The 10,990-nt window shown below is 45.9% G+C and overlaps 1 protein-coding gene across 4 annotated transcripts; it reads left to right on the forward strand.

The window, feature by feature from the left end:
- The first annotated feature begins 1,409 nt into the window (after positions 1–1,409).
- Positions 1,410–9,638, forward strand: RAB29 (RAB29, member RAS oncogene family). 4 transcript variants are annotated; one of them, XM_047076610.1, is made up of 6 exons: positions 1,410–2,510; positions 2,929–3,166; positions 6,097–6,201; positions 6,882–7,063; positions 7,352–7,473; positions 7,771–9,638. In XM_047076610.1, exons 2-6 carry the CDS (start codon positions 3,043–3,045, stop codon positions 7,880–7,882), a joined length of 645 nt encoding a protein of 214 aa, XP_046932566.1. In that variant the 5' UTR covers positions 1,410–2,510; positions 2,929–3,042; the 3' UTR covers positions 7,883–9,638. The 4 variants fall into 4 exon arrangements, with proteins under 4 accessions (XP_046932566.1, XP_046932565.1, XP_046932564.1 ...); XM_047076609.1 differs by lacking the exon at positions 1,410–2,510 and adding an exon at positions 2,529–2,689; XM_047076608.1 differs by lacking the exon at positions 1,410–2,510 and adding an exon at positions 2,529–2,644.
- Positions 9,639–10,990: the final 1,352 nt, after the last annotated feature.

Here is a 10,990-nt window from a genome sequence, read left to right on the forward strand (position 1 = left end):
TGCTCCCTCTCTCTCAAATAAGTAAATATTTAAAAATTAATAATAAAATAAAATAGACAAATTTATAGAATCAAAGAGTGGAATAGCTGTTGCCAAAAAATGGGGGGGAGGGGGCAAATGAGAGTTTCTGATCAATGGGCTTAAGTTTCAGTTAAGCAAGAAGAGTAAATTCTACAGATCTAATGTACGACACTGTACCTCTGTTGCACACTTAAACATTTGTATTTTTTTGTATCTCATAACACATTTAAAAATGTGTTAAGAGTAGATCTGATGTTAAGTATTCCTACCACAGAAAAATAAAATTTTTTAAATGCTCAGGGTCACCTGGGTGGGTCAGTCAGTTAAGCATCCAACTTTGGCTAAGGTCATGATCACAAGGTTCATGAGTTCAAGCCTGCATTGAGCTCACTGCTGTCAGGACAGAGCCCATTTCAGATCTTCTGTTCCCCTCTTTCTCTGCCCCTCCCACACTCGTGCTTACTCTTTCTTTCAAAGATAAACGTTTTAAAAAGTTTTTTTTAATTTTTGTTTTATTTTATTTTTGAAAGAGAGAGAGACAGAGACAGAGTGTGAGTGGGGGAGAGGCAGAGAGAGAGGGAGACACAGTATGTGAAGCAGGCTCCAGGCTCTGAGCTGTCAGCACAAAGCCCGACTGAGGGCTTGATCTCACGAACCGTGAGATGATGACCTGAGCCAAAGTCAGAAGCTTAACCGACTGATCCACCAGGCGGGCCTAAAAAAGTTTTGTTTTTAGTGCTCGAGGTCTGAAACCTGAGTGGAGCAAAGAAACAATGAGACCAGTGACAAAAATGGGGACCCTGAGGAAAGGAGCCATTTCTGTGGTGATGTACTAAGAGGGAGGCTGTGAAACCACATCCAAGTGGAGGCACCTTTAAGTACCAGTTGAATATAATTGATTGGAGATAAAAATATAAATGAAGTCAAGACTGAGAGATATTTGAAGCCAAGAGCAATTCATGAATTGTGTTTAATGAATGATCAGCTCAAGGACCAAGAATCAAGCCTTAGAAAAATAGCCCCTTTTGGGAGTGATGGGGTGGAAAGAAACCATAAAAGAAAAAGGTAATGGTCAGAGAGACAAGAGGACCAAGCACAAAGCCAAAGAGTTGTCAAAGGGTCGTCAGCTATGTCAAAGCCAATGGGAACTGAGAAGAGACCCTTGGAAAGGGCTCTCAGATGAGCAGCTAGCCTGACCTCCCATACCTGGGTAGCAAACTTTTTTTTTTAAGTTTATTTATTTTTGAAAGAGAGAGACAGACAGACAGAATATAAGCAGGGGAGGGGCAGAGATAGAGGGAGACAGAATCCGAAGCAGGCTTCAGGCTCCAGGCTCTAGGCTCCAGGCTCCAAGCCCGATGTGGGGCTCAAACTCAGGAACTGTGAGATCATGACCTGAGCTGAAGTTGGACTCAACCAACTGAGCCACCCAGGCGCCCCCTGGGTAACAAACATTTTGGGCTAAATACCTCATGAATCATGCCGATGTTCTGTCCTCAAGGGTCATAAGAGATAGCCTGTCTATCAAGAGGCTGCTTTGGATTCTGTGTCACCAGGTCTCTCTGCCCCTCCCCCACTCATGCTCTGTCTTTCTGTCTCTAAAAATAAATAAACGTTAAAAAAAAATTTTTTTTAAAGAGACCTGCGCACAGCTGTGTTTCCCAGGGCTTGCTGTTTTCTCTTCTGTTTCTGGCAAAAGCCCAGAAAAATAGAGCTATTTTGCTTGCCATGAATCTCAGGTCCCCTTAACTCTTTAACTAAAGGTGGGGTAGGTCATGAAAGCTATAGGCCGAAATTTTTAAATCACAGGCAAAAGTGTAGTTTAATGATTATTTATGAGCAACGGCAGCAGCAAATGGAGGAGGACTCCCAGTGGACTCCAGTTAGCTGCCAGTTCAAACGATAAGATTGGGAATTGTGAAGTGAGAATAAGGAACTGTCTCTTCGTTTTCTACCTTTACTGTTGTGGCCAGTTATCAAATAATAATAATAACTGACATTTAATGGCATAAGTTTTTCTAAGGGTCAGTCTCTTGATCAAATGTCCCTGAACTTGACTTATCCTAGCCACATGGCAAATGAAAGAGCTAGCCTTCATGTTCCTAAGATACTGGAGATTTGTGTGATCAAAGAAACAGCAAATGGACTTCGCTGGCAGCATGAAGGATGAGGCTGGAACTTCTATTAGTTGAATCATTTATGGAATCTATGGAACAATTTTTAACCTTTGTTCCATAAAACCTTTAAAGATAATGGGAAATCTGGGGACGGAATGAGGCAGGTGAGATCGTGTGGAATAAATCGCCTCTGAAGGATCTTTTCCATTCCAGGCTTACTATAAAGTAAGATCCCAAACCACCGAAGAGGTTTGAAAGCCTTGAAACTTTGTGCAGCGTTTCAAAAAACAAAAAAAAAAGTGCATAAACTACCTTTCCCAGGAGGCCTCGCGGGGCACTCTCCGCTCTCCTCTAGTTTCTCTTCGCCTCGAGGTAAGCTGGGGAATGTAGTGCCCCAAGCCGCCCTGCACGTGACGCGTGCGGAGGAAGACAAGGGGCCCCGCGCCGCCCTAGGCGGTCCAGGGTCCCCGGAGTCTAAGTGTGAGCAGCTCCTTGCCCGGAATTTGGTTTGTGCAGGGCGGGGAGGGCCCCCGTCGTCTGGTCCCATCCGTGTAAGCGCTGGCCCGGGTTCGCCCGCTGGTGCTGCTCCGGGGAAGTCCCCGTGGGCGAGGCACCGCTGGGTCACGTCCAGTTTCTGGGCAGCCCGGTGCGGGGGGGTCGGGGGGTGGGGAAGGTGCGAACAGCTCGGGGGCTCGGAACTCGCGCCCTGCGCCCCACCCAGGCTGCGGCCGCACGGGGAGGAAGCGCGTCTAGGTTGAGTGCAAAGTTTCCCTTTTTGCTTTCTCGTCAGAGCCGCTCCAGCGGGCGGTCTTCGGTTTGAGGGGGTCCGGAACCGAAGGAGTTAAAACAAGCGACTCCCCCCCACCCCACTGGCCGCCTCCCTCACCAGTCCAGCCCGCCAGCCATGGGCGGACGCGATCACCTGTTCAAAGTGCTGGTGGTGGGGGACGCCGCAGTGGGCAAGACGTCCCTGGTGCAGCGATACTCCCAGGACAGCTTCAACAAACATTACAAGTCCACGGTGGGAGGTGAGACGTCGCCGCGGGGGCGGGGCGGACCCCTGCGGGTGGGGAGCCCGGGGCTTCGAGCCCTCAAGGCCCTTGCTCCGTCAGGAAGTAGGTGTCTGGGATCTTGGAGCGAGTAACTGCCCGGTGTTTGATTTGCACGTTTCTCTTGGGTTTCCCCAGTGAGGTTCACCCAGCCTGAGCTGACTGCCGGGGAAGAGATTGGGCGAAGGTGTGAAGAGGAGGAATGGGGAAGGGTGGATGAGAAAATGCGCAATTGTGGCGTTTCCCCCCCGGGAACTGTGAACTCCGGTCTCCTGCAACCTTCCAGGCGGTCATGGGCAAATTCGTGTCATCAGCAGAGGCCGCTGGGACCCTCACCCCCACCCCTCCTACCTGGGAGGCCCGGTTGGGTGCCGGCTGGGGCTCTTGGCCTGCCTCTCACAGGAGTTCCAGGCAGCTGATGAAGGAACAGAAAGGTGTTTAATCTGGCCTTAAAGGATGCTAGTGTGTGTGTGTGATTAATAATTTTTAAAAATTTATTTATTTTGAGAGAGACAGAGCAGGGTAGGCGCAGAGAGAGAGGGAGAGAGAGAATCCCAAGCGGGCTCCCTCTGTCAGCGCAGAGCCCCACGTGGGGCTCCTTCGGAGAACTGCTAGATCATGACCTGAGCTGAGATCAAGAGTTGGATGCTTAACCTTAAGGCTGAGCCACCCAGGCGCCCCTAGAATCCCAGCTTTGTTTGGGGGTGCCTACCTGGGAGGGCCCCTGGCCCCCACAATCTGATGCTTATCCAGGCTGGTAAGCTGTGTGTATTTTTGTCCATGGATTGCTTAAATAAAGGCAACCTAGAAATTCTTTAGGAAATCTGAAATATATGGATTATCTGGCCTATCTTTCCACCCCTTTTTCTCTCAAACTGGGGAGGTGAAAAAGGAAGGGAACACAAAGGAGTTCATTCATTTGTTTCTAGGGACAGGCTTTGGACTCAACTTTTTTTTTTCCCCTCAGAGGTAGAAATGCCTTTGTGTTAGGTAGAAGGTGTTTAGCTGGGAACAGCTGGTGAAGGGGGAGAGTAACACAACATTTATTCATTTATCTACATTAAGAGAACTCTTTTTTTTTTTTTTAAGGAAAAACCCTGCACTAATGTAAATACTGAAGATGGGTGCTGGTGTCCATTATGGAATTTAAAAAAATTAACAAGCATTAACACTACCATTAAAACATCCTCCTTGAGAACATCCAGCAAAATTTAGGGTTTATAAATTTTTTTTAATGTTCATCTATTTTTGACAGAGAGACAGAGTGCGAGTGGGGGAGGGGCAGAGAGAGAGAGAGAGAGAGAGAGACAGACAGACAGACAGACAGAATCCAAAGCAGGCTCCAGGCTCTGAGCTGTCAGCACAGAGCCCGAGGCAGGACTCGAATTCATGACCTGAGCTGAAGTCAGACATTAACTGACTGAGCCACCCAGGCGCCCCGAAATTTAGGGTTTAAAGTTTCAAAAACTATTTCCTGACCATTTTGCCCCCTACCTCCTAAATAATATGATGTCCCCTATTTCATGGATTTGGTTAAAAATACAGGGATGCCTGGGTAGCCCACTCGGTTAAGCGTTCCACTCCTTCTCAGATCAGGTCGTGATCTCACCTACACTGATGGTGTAGAGCCTGCTTGGCATTCTGTCTCTCCTCTCTGCCCCTCCCCAACTTGTGAGCTCCTGCACCTGCGCTCTCTCTCCCTCTCTCAAAATCAATAAATAAAAATAAAACTTAAAAAAAAATAGTTCGCTAATTAGTTTTTAGCAATTGCTCTGGTTTTCCTTTAGTAAAGAATAATTGGCTCCGGCTATATTTTTTTTTTCAGTAATTATTCTAAATTTCCCCTGGCTTTCATTTCTGTCACAGATGCGGGAAAATGTATCTCCAAATCTGGGAAATTATTCATTTTCTCTCCTTATCAAAAGGCTTTGGCCCCCTGGCAGACTCTTTCAGGCTTAGCTCCTGGAGTCTCAGCATCTACAGACTCCAGCACTGCTCTTAAAGCATCATCCATGCGGGGTCTTTCTTCTTCCTGGGAATCCTCTGGGACCCCTGCACTTTAGCCCATTCCTGCCCCAAATTCCTAGGGCCTTATGGAGGGTATAGAATCCACCCGCCGGGTGTGTTCTCCTCGTAATGCAATCGGATTAGAAACCAACAGTGAAATTGAATGTGGAAGATGCAAAAGCTACCCACACTTACCTCATTTCCCCCTTTTGCCCGATCATCCCTAAGGAAACCCCCTAGACCTCCCAGAAACTGTGTAGCTTGAGATCAGGAATGGTTTTCACAATTGCTCCCACCCTCCTGTCCCCCAGCCTGAGAGATGTAGTAACAAATCGATGAGTTTCTTGAGAGAATAAAAGCCGAAGACCCCTTCAGAGAGTGGTTATGAATTGTCTGTGCCAGGCTCACCTGGCTGTCTCCGTCAGAAGAGCATGTGACTCTTGATCTTGGGGTTGTGAGTTCAAGCCCCATGTTGGGGGTAGAGTTTACTTAAAAAGATAATAATAGGGGTGCCTGGGTGGCTGAGTCGGTTAAGCATCTGACTTCATTCAGCTCGGGTCATGATCTCACAGTTAATGGGCTCGAGCCCCTCATCGGGCTCTGTGCTGACAGCTCAGGGCCTGGAGCCTGCTTCGGATTCTGTGTCTCCCTCTCTCTCTGCCCCTCCCGCGCACTCTCTCTCTTTCTCTCTCTCAAAAAAAAAAAAAAAAGAATAAACACTTAAAAAAAATTTTTTAAATAATAATAAATGTTAAAAAAAAAAAAGAATTGTCTGTTCCACAGGTGTGGTGGACTCATCTCAGCCCACTGAGAGCTGAAAAGTAAATAGAAAGGATTAGAGTTGGGTGTCTCTGGTTGAAACTGCACATTTGATCCGGGTTTGTTCATGGATTTTTTTAAAGGTAAATCTTATTCGATTCTACGTGTATTTTCAGTGGATTTTGCTCTGAAGGTTCTCCAGTGGTCTGACTCAGAGGTGGTGCGGCTCCAGCTGTGGGATATTGCAGGTAGGCTGCAAAGATGCATTAGGAACAAAGGAAGAAATTTTGGTTGAATCAGCAAGCCCTCAGAAAAAGTGGGGTAGCAATCCCAGAAGGGCTTTTCTGGAGCCAGAATGACTGGGTCGTTCAGAGGGTACATAAGATGAGTCGCTGTAGATGTTTTCTGTAGGTGTTTTGCCCTGGATAAACGTAGGGCCTTTTCTCTGTGGGCGGAGCAGCTGGCAGGGTGGTGCATTGTCCAGACCATAGGTGGGCGCTCTCACAGCAGGCGGAGGGTGCTTTTCCCAGTGTTTCAGCTGACCTTGGTGAGAAACCAGATCCCCAGAAAATAGAGACAATAATAATAACAGCTGACTTTTACTGTATACCAAGCACTTTCCTCAGCATTTTAGATTCAATGACTCGTTAATCCTCATAGCAACCCTGTGATCAAAGCTACTGCTTTTATCCCCGCTCTGCAGATGAGAAATCTGAAGCGCTGAAAGCTTGACTTGGCCAAAGTCATGCAGATAGTAAATGACAGAGCGGGGATTTGGACTTGGGCGGTCTGGGTACAGAATCTGGACTCGGCCACAGTGCCTACTGCCCTGTCCCCCCACAGTGAAGACACGAAGGGCAGGGTATTGGAGGGGGTTGAGACTAGCTGTTAGCATCACGTTTTCAACAGCTCCCTTCTTTCCTCCCAGGGCAGGAGCGCTTCACCTCCATGACACGACTGTACTATCGGGATGCCTCCGCCTGTGTTATTATGTTCGATGTCACCAACGCCACAACCTTCACCAACAGCCAGAGATGGAAACAGGACTTGGACAGCAAGCTCACGCTGCCTAATGGAGAGCCCGTGCCCTGCCTGCTCTTGGCCAACAAAGTATGTGGTTAATCTAGGAAAATGGCCCCTGGCCTCTGTGGTCAGAGAGTAAGCATGTCTAAAATGCTCGCTGATTCCAGGCATCCATTTCCCCTTCTCAAGTTGGCAAAATCATCTCTACCTCTTTTCAAGGGATGCTGGGACTTTCTTTGGGGAGAATGTTGACTAGATTTTAGATGCTGGTGCTCTTAGCCATTGGTGGAAAGGTTTTAAATCCGCAACTATCTGAGCAGTGTTCCTACTCTCAGGAAGTTTATGGTGTTGCCTTTTATGTACTCTCTCCGCCAGTGTGATCTGTCCCCCTGGGCAGTGAGCCGAGACCAAGTTGACCGGTTCAGTAAAGAGAATGGTTTCACAGGTTGGACAGAAACATCGGTCAAGGAGAACAAAAATATTAACGAGGCCATGAGGTGAGTAGCTCATGTTGTTCTGGGGTTAGACACACAGATTTACCTGTCTTCTGCCGCCGCTCCCTGCCTTGGACCCTCTTTCCTTGTTTCTGAACAAACAAGAACAGACTGAGCCGCTGGAATCCCAGCTTCGGAAGGTCAGGGATGCTGTCCTTTCTCCTGAGATAACTGGGGACAAAGGGGCATTTAAGGTTGTGGCTTTACCGAATGCCATCTGGTGATAAGGCAGACAGTTGTCTGCCATTCCTCCCTTTCCTCCACCCAGTTTATCAGGCTTACTTTTTATTTGTTTTTTAGAGTCCTCATTGAAAAGATGATGAGCAATTCCAGAGAAGATATGTCTTTGTCCACCCAAGGGGACTACATCAATCTGCAGACCAAGCCCTCCTCCAGCTGGGCGTGCTGCTAGTAGTTTTTGGCTTGTTTCCCTCCCACTGTCAGGAGGTCTCTTCATCCCTTTCCCTTGGTTGCCCACCCAGCAATCTCATGTGCATTTGAACTGTCTCCTGCCAGCTGTCCTGGAAGGACCATCATGACTAAGGAAAGCCTGGGACTCAAATGCATCTCTGCATCTCTCACAGGTGGGCTCCCACTCGCTGCTGGCTGCTGTGACTCAGTTGGCACCTTCTGTGTAAGAAAGCTCATCTTATCTCTCCATTTGGGATCCGGGATTTTGTGGGAAGCGTTGGAAATCGGCACCTGTGATCAGAATCCCCACCTGTTTTTCACGTTCATTTTCCCATTTGATGTATGTTGATATCTCAACCTGATAGGACTTCAGATTGCGAGGAAAACGAGAGCAAAGGGCATTTCCCAAATTCATCGTAGGTTATCGCTGTCAGATTCTTCCTGTCTTGGACTTTGAATTTGAACCTCTGATTCCAAGATGCACAGGAGTGCGGCTGGATATCCATGGGTTTGGGGCTACAGGAGGTAACGCAAAAGTCACTGTATTTTTGAAGCTTCTAAAGTCATAACTGGCTTTCTCTTACCTTGGCTTCAAGAATAGTCAAGCTTTTAAACTACTTATTGTGTGTGGTGAGAGCATTTCTTTCCCCCAAAGGAATCAATTGTCACGTTAGAGTTTTTCAGTATCTCGTTACCAGCGGGGTGGGAGCGGGGTTAGCAGGTATTCTGGGTTGGTGTCCTGACGTGTAACACTGCAAATGACATCAGTTGGCCGTGGTGCCCTGAAATAGGTCTGTTCCGCACAGCTCGGGGAGTCTGAATGGAAGAGGGAAAGGTTAATAAAACAAAATCCTGTGGGGCAACTTGCTTCTGAGCACTTTGGGTGCCTAGCACTTAACAGCCTTAAGAAACAAATTTTATGTACAGACCTTTGCCTGAGGGGACTGAGTAGATAGACAGAAAATCTTTAAGTAATTTAAGTGCTAAATCGGGTAGGGTTTTTAGTATCAAATCACTTCTAGACAGCTTAATTTGTTAAATTCTCACAGGATGGTGATTTATAACTTACCCAAAGTTATGAATATTCTTAATGAACTCAGAGGCCTAGAATTTTTTGAAAGACACTTATTTAGATAAGTAAGCATCCTAAGTAAGCAACTCCCAAATCTGACCAATCAGAACCACTTGGGAAGTTTGTTTAAAAAAACATTTTTTTTTAAATAAGGTGTTTATTTTATGTTTTAAGATTTCTCAAACCCACTGAATCAAAATTTCCTGGGGTGGAGCCTGGGAATTTGTTGTTTTTCAAAGCTACCCGGATAATTTGACTAGCCTGGTTTGGAAAGCATCACTGGGGAGTTTGGTAAAGATGTACAGACCCAGGCATTCCCTATATAAATGCCCCTGGGCTCCCCTGTGCTCTGTTAGCTCTCCAGGTGATTCTAATATACACCAGACTTTGGAAACTACTGTCTTAAGAGAATGATCAGAGGCCAAATATCAGAAAGAGAATGGGAGCCAGACTTTCAGTGGTTGGTTGGTTGGTTGGTTTTTAATACCAAGTATTATCACTTGTGCATAGTCTCTTAAGACCGTGAAGTTCTCTTTTGTATTACCCTTTTAAAATAATAGGTTTTTATTACAACGATTCTGAAGGTATTAGTGGAGTAACTAATTCCCTTTATGTGAAAAGAAAATTATTATTTGCCGGTTTGAACCTCTGCAAAGTCACAAATAAAGGTGAAATAAGTCTTGTATTCATGGTAGTTATTCTCCTTTGAAGTGAGTTTGTTAAAGTGCCATTTTATACTGATGAATAATTCAAGAGTATTGTGGAAGTGGAGATTTTATTTTTTAAACACCTTTAAAAAACGTAGGTAAATGTTTATTCTGTCTATTAATTTACGGGTATCCATCGCCTAATACCAATTCAGTACTTGATGTAACATTCCAAATACTGCTTGGAAATGTGACCATTATAAAAAAAAAAAAACATTGAATATGTTTTCTTTTCCCATGTGCTGACTCAAGAGTTACCTGCTTTTTCAAGCATTGCTCGAGGCTGGCCTGCCAGTCCTTCTGGATTTTTTTCTTAAGTGGTGAACATTAAAGGGCTGAAACTAATTAAAGAAGAAATTGAGGGGCGCCTGGGTGGCGCAGTCGGTTAAGCGTCCGACTTCAGCCAGGTCACGATCTCGCGGTCGTGAGTTCGAGCCCCGCGTCAGGCTCTGGGCCGATGGCTCGGAGCCTGGAGCCTGTTTCCGATTCTGTGTTTCCCTCTCTCTCTGCCCCTCCCCCGTTCATGTTCTGTCTCTCTCTGTCCCAAAAATAAATTAAAAAAAAGAAAAAAAAAAGAAGAAATTGAAATGTAACTAATTCCTCTGTATGTCCTATCCATAAAGAAAAGGGAAATCAACTAAGATTTTTTAAAAAGAGGGAAATGTTTACATGAATTAGAATTAGAATTATACTAAAAATAATTATATCCTGTCATTAGGATGCTACATGTTGGTACAATTGCTAGGAACATGGATATTGTTGTAGCCCTTCCCTAGAGAACTTTGCATATTTGAGACAAGATGCCCCTCCAACCACTCAGCTGGTTTTTGGACAGAACGAAAACATAAGCATGTCCTGTGGAGTGTTTTTAAGAGATCCAAGGAAGGGCTGAGAACAGAGCTGTGGACCTGTGACTGCCCTGGTTTTGGACTTTGAACAGAATAACTGAGTGACCAAACAAATAGAGAAAAAGAGATCACAGGTCAAGGAAGGCCCCTCCACAGTAAGTGACGGTTTGCCCTTTCATTACTACTAATGAGCCAGAATTACTCCCAAGATGATTTCCCCAATTCATTTGCCCTAGCTATTGCTAAGATATGTTTGGGGTCCTCATTTTTTCCTGTCATCTCCAGATTTAACTCTTCTTTGCGTGGTCTGTCTTCTGTCCTCAGAACTCTGTCCCATCTAACAGGAGGTCTTTCCTGTGTGTTGCTGTTCATTTGTAAGCAATAGTCTGCTTTTGACATGATCTAAGGCTATGGTTGGAAGATGTAGAAATCTCCATGGTATTCTGTAAGATCCAGTGGCAGATTGCCCAAGGGAGTGAACC

This window comes from Lynx rufus, unplaced genomic scaffold (assembly GCF_022079265.1).
Source record: "Lynx rufus isolate CCGP_SWC_20201006 ecotype Redwood Valley unplaced genomic scaffold, mLynRuf1.p SCAF_15, whole genome shotgun sequence".
NCBI classification, from domain to species: domain Eukaryota; kingdom Metazoa; phylum Chordata; class Mammalia; order Carnivora; family Felidae; genus Lynx; species Lynx rufus.

Excerpts from the sequence above, each read along its gene's own strand:
- RAB29 (XM_047076610.1), top strand. The coding sequence starts at position 3,043 with ATGGGCGGACGCGATCACCTGTTCAAAGTGCTGGTGGTGGGGGACGCC. Across the intron at positions 3,167-6,096 it reads TTACAAGTCCACGGTGGGAG|GTAAATCTTATTCGATTCTA; the intron begins GTGAGACGTCGC and ends ATTTTTTTAAAG. Across the intron at positions 6,202-6,881 it reads CCAGCTGTGGGATATTGCAG|GGCAGGAGCGCTTCACCTCC; the intron begins GTAGGCTGCAAA and ends CTTTCCTCCCAG.